At 45.3% G+C, this 14,305-nt stretch overlaps 1 protein-coding gene across 2 annotated transcripts; it reads right to left on the minus strand.

Moving 5' to 3' along the window:
* Window positions 1-625: 625 nt before the first annotated feature.
* On the minus strand, window positions 626-4,847 carry LOC125512258 (RNA-binding protein L-like). Of its 2 annotated transcripts, none has more exons than XM_048677355.1 (6): window positions 4,271-4,847; window positions 3,460-3,922; window positions 1,506-1,555; window positions 1,286-1,416; window positions 1,101-1,203; window positions 626-1,029 (listed from the first exon to the last, which is right to left on the minus strand). In XM_048677355.1, the coding sequence occupies exons 1-6, from the start codon at window positions 4,535-4,537 to the stop codon at window positions 811-813; spliced, it is 1,233 nt and encodes a 410-aa protein (XP_048533312.1). In that variant the 5' UTR covers window positions 4,538-4,847; the 3' UTR covers window positions 626-810. The 2 variants fall into 2 exon arrangements, with proteins under 2 accessions (XP_048533312.1, XP_048533313.1); XM_048677356.1 differs by having other exon boundaries at window positions 626-1,020; window positions 4,271-4,844.
* Window positions 4,848-14,305: the final 9,458 nt, after the last annotated feature.

Here is a 14,305-nt window from a genome sequence, read left to right on the forward strand (position 1 = left end):
CTCCTCCCATTGAAAGCGCATCGCCGGAAATCCTAAAATAAATCCAGGAATAATGCGAGCACCAGGATTTAAACACTAGTGGGTTGGGGATACCACTTCCACCTAACCAACTCAACCACAGGTTGATTCGCAAAATCACAACAAATTCAACGACGCGGCAAAGCACGCCCAACCCTTCTACTATGTATCTAAAGACCAAGTCCTCCTACAGAAGACGAAAATAGCCAATAAAAGACATGGCAAGTAATAATATAAACCACAAGTCACATCAGAAGTTCTAATTGCAATAGCAGCATCTCGCCCATCAGCTCTGATCACTTGAAACAACAAAATGGCCCTGATCAGATTCTGATTGTGAACGTACATACTGGAGCATTTGCACATATACAAATGTTGGACTAGCCGGAGCTAACGCAATGCTGTAAAATGGTATTCATGTTCATAAAACGTAGTAGATCATGGTAAAACGGACGTCAACACCGTACTACAAAGTACAAAAGATCTTATCGACTATTAGGAGACTCTGAGAAAGCGTGTCTTCGCCAAGGTTAAAGATTTAACTGTTCAACCTGGCTACTCAACTATTTATGAGCCAATTGTGTGCAGTGGTAATTCTGCAAGCCACTTCATCATACCAATATAAGAGCATGATTTATTTTTCCTTAGTATATAATCGATTCTTTTAATAAACAAAAAAAATGTTTTTCTATCTATATCTCATCCATGCCAAACAAACAAAAAAAACCTACCATTCAAGCAGCATATGTTTGATGTAACAGGATGATGTCAATATAACATGACTGCCCTAAGTCAGACGGCATCTGTAATTAACGAAGATTTTACAGGTTCCTGCTGCGGCTGCTGTGCTACTTGTTGTGGATAGTTTGGGTAGCCAGCATATGTCCCATACCCATACATGTTTGGGTCCTGAGGTTGAGTAGCATATCCATAAGCCCCGTAGCCTTGTCCGTAGCGATAGTAGCCAGCATTAGCAGTAGCACCACCCCAGTGGTTGAAGTCCTGTTGAGACTAAAAATATATAGCTTCAATTGGTTGGAGGGGTAATGAAAGCAAGTGCAATATGTGAGAGATGAAATCACCTGAACTTGTTTGTTTGAAGGGCTTCGACCCCATGAAAGCCTCACGTTCTGCCCTCCAATCATGGTACCTTGCAGCATTAGCAGGGCTTCCTCTGCAGAGGATCTGAATTTTACAGTAACAGACTGCTTAGAATTTAGATGAATATACTGATTGGTACCAGAAAACTAGGGTAAAAATAGTGAACCTGCTAGCATATTGAACAAAACCACATCTTTTGCCAACAGGTATCTTAACATGGACCACATCACCATATGGAGTGAAAACTTGTTTCAACACATCCTCAGTAGCTTTGGGGTCAAGGCCACCAACAAATATCTGCATTCACCAAAGATAGATGATCTATCAAACATAACCAGTCACTAGGCTAGTTGCTTGCATTCAAGGAAATAGAACAAAGAACGCACAGTGGAATTGCTAGGATCATTGTCAGTCTGAACCCCCTGAGAACTTGGTACTGTAAATAATAAAGACAAATAAAGATATATTGTCAGGCTTGAGGGATATTGAACTGAAAAACAAATATATGAATATGTATGACATGCAGGTTATAAATTTTTCAATTGACTTGAATAGGAATGCTTGGTAAATGCAATTGCTCATACAAATGCCATGTCATGCTTCACACATTCTACCTAGCAATAACTAGGTCAAATATATACTGCAGTATCAAGCATAATGAATTACAACTTGTTCATTAAACAATATGTAGAGACAAAAAGGGCAAATCAGGCGTATCAAATATCATTGTGCATCAAATCTCAGAAACTACACCGAACATCAGAACAAAATAACACTGCAAGATTGCAATGACGAAAGTGTAGTTCTTGTAGATAGTGTATCATTCTTCAGTCCTTGGACAAGTACTCAATGGCCAAAAGAACTAATAATGAGAAGACGAATAACAAACTTTAACATATTAAATTTCAGAGTTTGTTTTTGAAAATTACTCAGGCCAACTATGCAAGTAAATAATTAATCATATGTTAAAACGCCTGCTGATCAATGCAATCAATGGAACTTGCAGGACCCCAGACAATTGCAAACCTAGCTTGCAGCAGCCTCCAAAAAAGATGCCGATAGATAGACCCACCTTTTCAACAAAAATTGCCATACGAACAGTTATTATGGCAATCAGGCTAATATGGTGACTCTACTAGAGTTGCTATAAAACCAATACATGCCCAAAAAATGAAGTTGTTTATAAAGCTACTCAAGTCATTATTAGTGCTCAAAATATCTCAACAAACTTTGAAACTCAAATCCAGAAAGACAATAAGACAGCTGAGTGTTTGCAACATTATGCCACAGAAATAAGCTGATTAGCAAATAAACAAACACCAGAACTCAACAACTAGCTGTGACGCCAAATCTCAATTTGACAAAGCTAACTAATACAGTTGCAAGGAAATAGAATCACAAGGTGCAAATAATCGGTTAACAAACTAAACAACCACGCAGAGGATGTGTGACATATAAAGATGTCACAGATCCAAACATTTCATTATGAGTAGTATAGAGAAATGTCACGACTCCACAAATTACGTTATGTGTGCACGTGCTTTTATCATATATGATTTCTTGGATAAACTTAGCACAAAGAGCCTCCGGGTACAAAAGGTTCTGACCATTCCTAAGAAATCTGTACAACTAAACCCATGTTTGGAAGGCTTTTTTGGCATTAATCTAAAACTTGATTGGCAAGGACACTGATATTTAAGCATAGCATCCAACACAACAAATTTAAAAATAGTAGGGAGAAAAAGGTAAGGACTACTCACACCCATAACTGTTTTACAAGACATTACACTATACACGTTCTGCCACAGATCCTACGACCGATGAAGGTTGTGAAGTTCAAGAGACAGCTTTAATTAAAGATTCAGGAAGAAATAAAACGAGTACGTGGAAGGAACGAAACTGGAAAGGAAGTACTGGATACCAAAAGAACCAGGTTCAAATTTAGGACATAAACGATTAACACTGACCTAACAGAGACCACGCATTACACAAGATATGTAATGCTGTTCATGTCAGTCGTAGAGAGCCTGTTGATATCCTGCTTCGACACAATGGGAGTTTATGAGTATACTTCAGAATCCTAATGTATTATTAAATTATCCGAATTCACGAAGGAACTGTTGTGGATCTACGAACTTATTGCTCAAGCCAAGCTTCGACACATTTTCAACTAGTAATAAAGGAAACTGAACCACAGAAGGCTAATACAATAAGTAACTGCAAGAACAACTAAGGACAAAATGAGCACATAAAATCAATTACAAGTCAACTGCAAATGTACTAATCTTTAAAACACTGCTAAAACAAATTAAATTTAGCCGACAAGGATTTAGTTCTTACCTTTCTCTTGAACTCCAGCTGCTTTTTGCTTATTTGCAGCTGGTCCGATACGCATGGGCCTTGAAGAACAGAGCATCCCATTCATTTCAGTCATTGCACGAGTTTGCTCTGTGGGATCACCAAATTTCACAAAGCCATAGCCCTTTGGGTGCATTGTCAGTTTATCCGTTACAACTTTTGCACCCTTAACAGAGGGATACCGTACCCTAAATGTCTCTTGCAATACGTAGTCTGTGACATCAGCAGCCAAATCACCAACAAATATTGTGTAATCAGCGCCATCATCATGCTTTTCACCAGCAGTCGCCCAGTTCAATCTGTATGCCATCTCAACATTTGGCATCATTGCCCCGTTGAATGTCTGAAGAACTCTTTCAGCGCCAGCACGGCTTGTGAATTCAATGAAGCCATAACCTTGAAGTTGTCCAGTCTGCTTGTCACGAATCAGCTTCACAGATTGCACCTACAAATTAAAGAGGACAATACGAAAGATCAATATACTGTGTGTAAACGATAGACACAAACTGATAGTATAATTTCTAGAACACATGATGATAAATAATCACAAATCAATATACTGAGTTGCTTTTCAGAAAGTATAAACAGTTAGCTGAAGAATATTAGTGGTTTGGAGCGGGCCAGACACACACAAACGTGTTTTACGTCAATCACGGATACGTATTCGTGTTTGCATCAAGCGTCGCCCAAGGGCCCACGAAAAACCACTGGCAAAATCCACATCGACATATTGAACCAATTATACAGCGGATTCTGAGGAGATGGCACCGGAGAGCGAGAGGCACATATATACCTCGCCGGTGCTCGCGAAGCAATTGTAGACGTAGTTCTCGTCCATCCAGTACTGCAGGTCCCCTAACCAGAGTGTCCTGACCTCGTTGGGCCCAGCGGGCGCCTGCGTCGGGGCAGCCGGCCGGCCGTAGTACGCGGCCTGCTGGGGCGGCAGCGGCTGGCCCCACATCTGCGGGGGCGGCGGCGCGTAGAGGTGGTGAGGCGGCATGGGCGGTGGGATGGCGCCCCACTGCGGCGGGGCGACGCCGGGCTGCGGCTGGGGCATCATGGCGGCTGGTACGATGAACCCTAGCACGGAGAGGGAGCAGGAAGAGATTGGGATGTGTGCGCGTGAGGGCCAACGCGAGATATTATGGGGTTGTTCGGATACGGTGATTGGTTTTTGTGAAGTTCTGTTTTGTTACGGTAACAGATCCAAGGATAACGAAAGATTGGTTTTTGCAAAACGAAAAACTGAGTTGCCAATTTTCTCCACTACTATTAAACAATCCAACAAGAATTTCACTAAGCGCACCCCACAAAACGTACCCAGACCCATTACCATCGCATGATTAGACCTACTAATCTCAATCCAACGGATAGCCTTTATCTCATATGTCTCTGGTGTGCACCTAACAATTAAGGTTGACTGACCATCCTCCACCGCTCCACCGTATCATACAGACTCCACGCGACCAAAATCCCTACAATCACGCACCACGCAGGCCATGCAAAAAAACGTATCATATATTCCATAAAAAAGGAACAGATCCCCAAGCTTATCCCCTCGCCGCACGGAAGCATCGTCGACTTCCGGGACGATGACCTTGATGCCCGGCAACGGCATCGGCTTCCTGGTCGGCGCCCTCACCGCCCTGCACCAAGCCATCAAGTGTGCAGCTGTTCCTCCATCACCACTCACGGCGGACATGCCGTCGGCTCCCTGCACCTCCTTCGACATCCTCTAAAACATCAGGCAAGATTTTAATACGTAGTATTAGATATCTCTTCTTCTTGTTCTCCTAATTAGCACGGACAATAATGGCTACATGGTGCGCTTCATGCCTCTATCCAAATCAATGTTCAAATAGACTATGTTCTGAATAGAATGAGCAGATTCTAGATTTTTAAGTGCACAGATTTCAGTTTATACCTACCCATGAAAAAAGCACCCCCAGCTAAAAATACTCCCCTAGATTTGTTCATGTCCATTTATTTCATACCTCACTTGGAACTTTAGACATATCAATTGATCTTGGCCAAAGAGAAACTTTGAGAGAACAGTGGACACATATTCTTTTCAGTTCTATGAAATAGCAGTCCGTCTAATATATCAGCAATTAGGAACTTTTGCTGATTGATCCCAGGGCGAGATTCAGTACTGTAACTGTTATACTTGGGTAACTATACCATAAATAGCTTATTTTCGATCTAGAAAAATATTTCCAGTCTATATACTAATGACATATAGGCAGCAATTGTCTAGCATATAATAAAGCACATCCTATGCTGAACATGAACAATAATATACCATGATGGTTTTAATGATATACAACCTATGCTGAGCATGAACAAGGCAGAAAATAATAAAGGATTATCTCCAAAGTAATTACGGATTGTTTCCAATGATTTTGAATTTCAAGTAATAAAGGATATAAGGTTACAATTCATCACCTGAAAAAACAATCATAGTAATGTCTTCTCCAACTGACCACACCCTTTAGCAATTGATGAAAGTGGATATATCATCGAGAGCCTTGCAAGCAGATTTATCTACAACAGGAAACACATAATGAGGACATATCAGATATTCCCAATCACCATCTGAAATTTTTAATGTTTACTGCCCCTTCAAACGTCAGCTTATCTACCAAATTTCTGTACATCTGATTGATAAGTTTTAAGTATAGGAACGACATATCCAGCTATAATTACAGTAGGGAGCGGCACTAACTAAACCTCTTGACACGCTAATTCAAAATTCAAGTATATTTATGCATGCCCCAACGATCTGATTGTATTAATGGCCATACGTGATTAATCGCACTCTACTTAAGGAACAACTTCCACTAACTGTATCATGCAAACTAACTGCGAGTTGGCAAGCGGGGACCTTCAATCTTGGACCTTCCCGGCCCCATTGGCCGCCAAGCCCGGCTCCTAGAGTGGACGTCAGGACCGACGCATGAGACACAACTCGATGCCCTCACCGCCGGGCGGCGGCAGCGGCGAAGGCAGCGCCGTGCAGAACACGCCATGGCCCCCGAGCAGATATTGTTCTTAGTCTCGCCTTCTCATCCTGAGGAAATATGCCACTTGTATTTCCATGACGTTATTATTAGAACACACAGGGAACTTTCCTAGCTTCAGTCTAGACATGATTTGTTGAACATGAACAAAATAAGAGTCACACATCTAAGATTTAAATCAACTGCTATTGCTATCTCAGTATGAGAAAAGAAAATCCTCTCAGGGATTGGAATTAGCGGAGTAGGATTCTCACAAAATTAGTGGGTAATTCCTGGCAGAAGGGTATGGTTCTTAGGCAAATAAAATATAGAACAAAACGCCCCATAATTTTTCCATGATCTGTGCTCCACGAACAGGGTTCCATGTGAAACTCAACTGATAGATTCTACCAGTGAAACATCAGCGACAGAAAAGGGATTACCTATGAATTTTAACATTCAAGCAGTGTCTATTCCTATCCCATCACATATCATATATCAATCATACTGGTGTATGGTGACAAATTTGCAACGAGATGTGCTATTCGCTTCAGCTTTCCGTGAACAATGACTGTCCGGGCTCATGTCCCCTAGAAATTAGTTTACTGCCTAATGCTCACCCGAACTCCTTGTGCTTGGGGGGCACCGTGAAGAGGACGTTGGCGGTCGTCTTCCAATCAGCACCGCTGGACAAGTCGAACTCCTGCACTTTCTGGTACGCCTCCATCCGCACCTTTGTCGTCCGTGGGGGCGATGGGGGACCTCCCTCGCATCAGGAGAGAAGGGGCCGGCTTCTCCAGTGAGCATGCCGAGCTCTAGCGCCTCCTCGAGCACTTCGGCGACCAGACTCGAAGAGAGAGCAGGGGCGTGCCTCCGCGTCCGCCTCTGACGGCGCCTACCATTGGATTGCTCGCGCAAGCATGCCGAGCTCGAGGGCCTCCTCGGCTACTTCCGCGACCCGATTCAACATGAAGAGGAGGAAGAGCATGGGCTGCGGACCTCGCGCCGGCAGTGGGGATGAAGGGGAGTGGCGGGGAGAGTCGGCGATGGAGAGAGGGAGCTGGCGACCATGGCAGGATGGGGAATGGGGGAGAATTGTGAGGGTGTAGTAGTATTGTGAGGGAGCTGACTACCATGGTAGGTGGGGAAGTGACCATAGAAATCTGAGGGGGCGGTGGGGAGTAGTATTAGAGCAACTCGAACGCAGAGGTACCGGTTTCCTCTGCGGTCCATTTGAATTTGGCGCGGACAAAAGTGAAGGCTCAACGCGTCGATCGATTCGCAAAATGCATTCATTTCGCGTCTGTGTCGACCAATTTGTGGCCCAAATTTGCAGCAGAAATCCATCGGCATAGACGCAAAGCGGACACCTCACGCGCCTTCTCGATGTCCGCCGCGTCCCCACCTGGCGGCCGTCCAACTACCACGGTTAGCTTAATTCATTACAGCCGTCCAACTTAGGCCCACGTGTCAGCAACGATGGTCGACCTTTTTTAGTCCGAGCGTGCGGCGGGGCCGTCCTCATCCGCTCCAGAAGCCCCTCCCCCTGTCTCCATCTCGCCACACTCTGCTCCTCCATTGGCGGCAACCCTAGCCACCCCTGTCCCCCACCCCCCCCCCCACCCCCGCAAGGATGGGTTTCTTCTCTGGCAAAGGCAAGGGCAAAGACCCCGCCACCCCTTCCCTCGCCTCCACCTCCGACGGCGTCTTCCCGTCGGCCGAGGCAGCGCGTGAGCGTCCCAGTGCACCAGGCGGAGGCCATGGCGCTGTCCGCAGTCGGCGACTGCGTGGTGCCGCCGCTGGCCTCGTCGTCTCCAGCCAAGGCCGTGGCACTGTCCGCAGTCGGCGACTGCGTAGTACCGCTGCTGGCCCCGCCGTCTCCAGCCAAGGCTGAGCCGAAGCCAATCCCCATCAAGGTCTACTCCTGGATCGGAGTAGTGCGCGAGTGGGTCAGCGCGTCGGCGATCTGGCAGGGGGCGACAGAGGCGCATGAGGCGGCCTACCTCGAGCAATGGCGCCAGCGGCGGCTGGCCGAGGAGCGCCGCGAGGGTGAGCCTCGAGTAGCTGGAGCGCGATGCCAAGGAGGAGGGGCATCGTGCCCAGCCCGCGGCAGCACAGTCCCCAGTGGACGACATCGCCAGAGCCTGGAACACGGCGTTCCCTTGGGCCGACCCAGTGCCGATGCTGATCGACCTCATTGGCCTCCACATCGACGAAGAGGACTCCTAGGGCACTGATCTTTTTTCCCTTGTTCTCAAGTAATGATCCATCTTGGTCTGCAGGAGGTTCCAGCTAGGCACGTGCTGAAGTGTTGGACAATGGATGCACGGGATATACTACCACAGAGTTTCTGCGTTACCAAAAGGACCAAGGTCCTCTCAAGTACTCTTCGCGGTGACATAACAATCTGCATCTACTTTGCCTTGATATTATTATTAGACTCGGTGACAACAATGTGGATTCGCATATACTCCTGCGATAGAGCAACTAAGAAATGTGAATCCATTGCCGGAGCCGGTGGCTGCTGTACGCGATGGCATGGGTTTATCTGACAGAGAGGTGGCAGGTGATTCTGCAGGTTCAGCTATAGCACAGAAGCAGCATTTTGGTCCAACAAAACAGGTGCAAAGTGTCTCGCAATGTTCAGATAGCTTTGGCGCGCCATCAAAGAAGAGACCAGCGGGGCGCCTTACGACAAGCCGCGACAAAGCACCATACGAACAACCAGCTAAGAGGAGTAGGTTCTGTTCGATCTGCCCAGCCCAGGGGCACAAGAGCACAACATGTCCGCGGCGGGGGGATCTTCCGAAGGCGCCAAGGAAGTCACCTCGCTGCTCCAGGTGCAGCCGGACAGGCCATAGAAGGAACATCTACACCAACACGCCCAAGGCTGATTTCTATGGTTGATTTTATTTGTTTTCTATGCTTGAAACATGACAATTTCATGTAACCGTGCTTATGTGGATGTCAGACTGCTAATGAGTACTCCACATATTAGTGAATCTCTATATCTGTAGAACCATTTGTTGTCGGAGAACTGCTTGAAGGCGATGTGTGTTTGGTGTGAAAATCACTTGTTTGATCCTTTTCGCTCAAGCTGTGTTTCTTTGATTGGTGTACCATTTAGGATGAGCGGTCTCCACCTGATGTTGATCTTCACCTGAACCTCGCCGCAGTCTGGGCACATGATGAGCGGCAGGTGCTATTGCCTTTCCCTAGAATGAACTGAGGATAATGATAAAGCCATGTCGATTTTGTTTGAGCTGGGTGCGGCAACGATGGAGAGCCAACTCCTATAAGTAGCCCATGAGACCAAGGCAACGGCATGATCCTCAACGTTTAACCCAAACAGCTCCCTGCCGGTCTGCCAAGCGCACATATTGACGGAGTCAAACCCGTGCCATGCAGGTCGTGACCGCGACATGCAGCTGTGCTGCACTCATGTGTCTGCTAGAGTATGTGAGCTCGCATGGTTTATTTAATAGCAAAAACGGGGCTATGCAGCCGACTCTCCTATAAATATAGTAAAAATACGGTAGTGTCATACTCGCGTGGCACCGATCACAACGAGCACCGACGGGGCTGATTCCGGCCTGCAGGGTGCTCGACCACCAAAGGCCATTTTTGTTATATAACTATCTATAAAAGTTGATAAACAAATTTATTGAAAATATTTATATAACTAGCTACCATTTTATTAGACTTGGAACTGAATCATGATAACATAAGAAACCGTGAGATGCAAGATGACGGAAACAACATAGATTCCACAAATTGTATGATTCTGGGTGGACTCCCTAAGAATCTCAAAACATTCAGCACGCCATCAGAAGTTAATTAAGCTCTTCTCACAACTATTTCTTCTTTCATCACCTGCCAATCCAACAAATGATGATTTAATAAATGAACTTTGCTTGTGAATCGGTATGGTTGATGATCTCCCTTTACTGGAGTATAAGCTACATTTTTCAGTTCATTTTGTATTCTAATAAATTATTCTCTTATGTCATTATAATTGACAGAATTCTGTTTTCTTAAATGGCTCGGTAAAAAACTCTTTAAAAGAGAATTAAGATTTAAAATATATGTTTATTGCAGATTATAATACGTGCATTGCACGTGCATGCTTACTAGTTTAACAAAACATGAGCTTTATTTATTGGAAAATAAGGTTACATCGTCAATAAAAAAATACAATATCATTCTGTCAGCGAGCAAGACGCACGCCAAGAAACAGTTCTAATCGATACACGGCCTAAGAGGCTAAGAGGCAGCGCTAGGCCAGAATGGGCCTAACTGGAGAAGGATAGGAGCGTAGGCGGCCGGCAAACGGCTAGTTTGTAATGCATGTGTGCGTGTGACGTGTGAGAATGGCTTCCTTCTCTTTCGATTCCCCTCCTTGTAATCGAATTCTGCCATGAAGTAGTGAAATTCGAGATCGAGACCTCACAATTTGGCATCAGAGCCGTTTCCCCACCCTGGATTTTTCCAGTCGACCACCACACTCGGTTCGCCGACCGCCGCCGCGCTGAAGCCATGGAAAAAATCTTACTGGAGACCAAGGTGATCTACGAGCTTCTGCGCACTGATTTCGACGTCGCCTTCTCCAAGAGCTCGGCAGAGCGCAACGACGAGATGATCTCGGCCCTCGCCAAGCTCGACAACAAGCTGGACCAACTCTCCGGCCGCCTCGACGACGTCAAGCTCGCCATCGGAGTTGACCTCGACGAGCTCCGCGATGAGATTGGGGCGGATCGTGTCAAGGCGTCACCCCCGATTGCACCGTCGTCTCCTCTAGGCCCGCCTATTTCCACCAAGGGTGCGTCCTCGAGCTGTAGCGACCTAACCCGAAATTGGTCAAGTCTCTGTGTATCTATACCATCACAAGATCATGCTGGCACATACAGGACATTGATGAAAATGTCAAAGTTCAATCACACCTGATTTATTACATCAGATCTCATATCAAGTCTTTATTACAATAGAATAAATTCGGTCGAAGGTCAACTCAGAAGAAAAAACCACTGCTGAAGCGTAGACGATAAGCGAGCCCATCCAACTCCAAAGGGCAATCACCGAGCGTAGATCGTAGCCTCACTCTTGGTCGGAAAACTCCTCTGCAAACATGAGACATTGCAGTCGTGTAGGTCAGCATTTTGAATATGTCGACAAGTCAAAGAGAGAAAAGACAATATAATAATAATAATAATGCTATCACTCTATGCAATTTTGGTTGTGGGGCTCTATGTTTAAGTTTTATGCGAAAAGCAATTTTTTTCCTACATCAAAAGGATTTGCTTGCAATTACTACAAAATATTGGTTATTGTTGAGATGGTTCCGTCAACCAGTGTCTCCTACCCAAAATCATTATAACCCATGAATTTATTATATTTGGTGTTGAGAGTTCCGAATAAATCCAATTCCATAGGCTCAGATGTCCGTGACCGAGGACACGGCTAATCGATTAGATTTCCACTCTGAAGAGTCTTGTGCGCTTTACCCGCAAGAATCGTTTCCTCCTTCATGTCCTCACACTGCAGGGTATTTAAAGACGGGGCGAACGAAACAGGGTCTTTCATAGAGATCCTCTGGGCCACTGTCGGTGCCCATACAGTTCTTCTACATCTGCTGGCACCGTTCGTCCAGAGTCACGCTTAGGGTCGACCAAGCCAGAGCCCATAATGGCTTGCGGCAACACATGTAAGCTTTCGGTCAAGGTATATCCATATGTCTCTTCGTAGTTGGGTGAAGCTTTCCGCAAGATGTCATGGCGCTTCTCCATGCATCCCAGGGCCAACCACTGGATACTTCAGGGTGCCCGTCCATCCGTCCTCCACCCAGTAGTGAATTGGAGTCTGTCTTGAGCATCTTGAAGTCTTGGGGTTGTCATCATCTTGACTCTCACATCTTCCATGTGTATCACTCAACCAACCCCGTCTACAAGGCATAGCAAAATAACTACAATGTCATGGGCAATGGTGTCATGCGGATTTTGGGTTCATTCTACCACATGATACTACTCAAGAACTTGGTTCAATTACACCTACTTGCATGCATGGTGGGGAGGATATCAACTAATGCAATAAAACATAGGTAATAAAAATAATCACTAAAAATATTATTCCCAGCTCAAGTCATTGCAAATTTAGTGACTTGAACAAATTTCGTATAAATCCAAATTCAAATTTTCAAACATGGTCAAATTTGATATCTACATAAACTTTAAGAAATTTCCAATCTAGAGCAAAAAGAATCAAATTAAAATATTAAATAACCTAGGAGATATTAATTTTATAAGATTGAAACTTTTGTATTTTTAAAAACAGAAACGAAAATAACTAAAAAAAAAACAGATCGGTCACTAGATACATGTCGGGCTGCTATTGGTCCAGGGAATTATGCGATCCGTAGCTAAACAATGCTTAGTCATGAACTAACGAAACTACGTGCGTTCGATTAATAAAAGGAAAACCGGCGAACCGGTTCGACCTAAACTATAATAAACTGTATACTAAACCAATCTAATAAAATAAAACCAAACTGTTGACGATCTAACCTAGGTCATCGGATGAAGATCCAATGGACGGGAGCGGGCGTGGGCTTACATAGGTGTTCGGCGATGGCAGGCAACTCGGGCGTCGGTTGCGCGGTTTCTCTGGCGGCCGGCGGCGGTGACGGGCGAGTGCGGTGGCGCGAAGGGGTTCTCAGGGTGGAGTTGGTGGAGTTCGTAGGCGTCTATGGTGAGCGGGGCGTGCTCGTCAAGCTCCTATGCCCGCACGCTCCAGCAAGAGCACGGGATCTTCGACGCGTTGATGTGGAGCAAAGAAGAGGACGCGACCATGTCAAAACAACATAATGCATCGAGAGAAGTCGGAGGGCAGAAGGAAAGGCCTCAGGAGGACCTACCGACGTCGAAAACAATGTCGATGGATGGAGGCGGCGATGAGATTGGAACGGAGGTGGCGATCGGGGTGGTGAGTCTTTGGACATGAGGTTTAGGGGGTTCGGTCGAGGGAAGCAAGGGGTATATATAGGACATATATACTTGGGAAAGAGGGCGACGGGGAATCACGATCCCGCGAGGATCGAAGCGACAACGCGCTCCGCACGCGCTCTGGTGCTCGTGCCATGGGCGAGGGGAAGATGACGAGGTGGGCCTTCCTGTCGATGGGCGTGGGGAGGGGGCGCTGGGTCGGGCGGCCGACCCGTAGCGGTTTCGAGCGTTGGCGGGCAGGCCGACTCGGCTGGCTGGCGGGGCCGGCTGGCACTAGAAGTGTTTTTTTAAATTTTGACAGAGAGAAAATAAAATAAATAGAGAAAAATAAAAATAATTTTATATAGGACATATATATATATATAAATCAAAATGAACAGAAAAAATAACCCTAAATGATGAACTATTTTTCAGAGGCAGAAAACAAACTTAAAAACATTTTTTCATAATTCCAAATAAAATCAAATTTGAATTCAAATACTTTTGGCATTGTTTTATTCTGACTTTTTGGAGTGTCATGTTATCCCCTCTCATACTTTTGATCAAAGTATTTGGCAAGAATTTTGAAAATAATTTCAAATGCCAATTGAAGTGAATTCAAAATCAAATAGAAAAAATATTCAAATGCCTCTGAAATTTGCAAATTCCACCACAATTCAAACACAATGCCATAGATGCTTAACTAAAACTGTAAAACATTCCAAATTGAAAATTTGGGATGTTACACGAGCAGCACATCAGGATGATCTGATGGTTTCCGTAACGAGGGTAATCTTCGAGCAGCGGCGCCGAATTACGTGCTGCCACCGGCTCGAGGTATGTCCTCAGACCAGA

This window comes from Triticum urartu, chromosome 6 (genome assembly GCF_003073215.2).
Source record: "Triticum urartu cultivar G1812 chromosome 6, Tu2.1, whole genome shotgun sequence".
NCBI classification, from domain to species: Eukaryota; Viridiplantae; Streptophyta; class Magnoliopsida; order Poales; family Poaceae; genus Triticum; species Triticum urartu.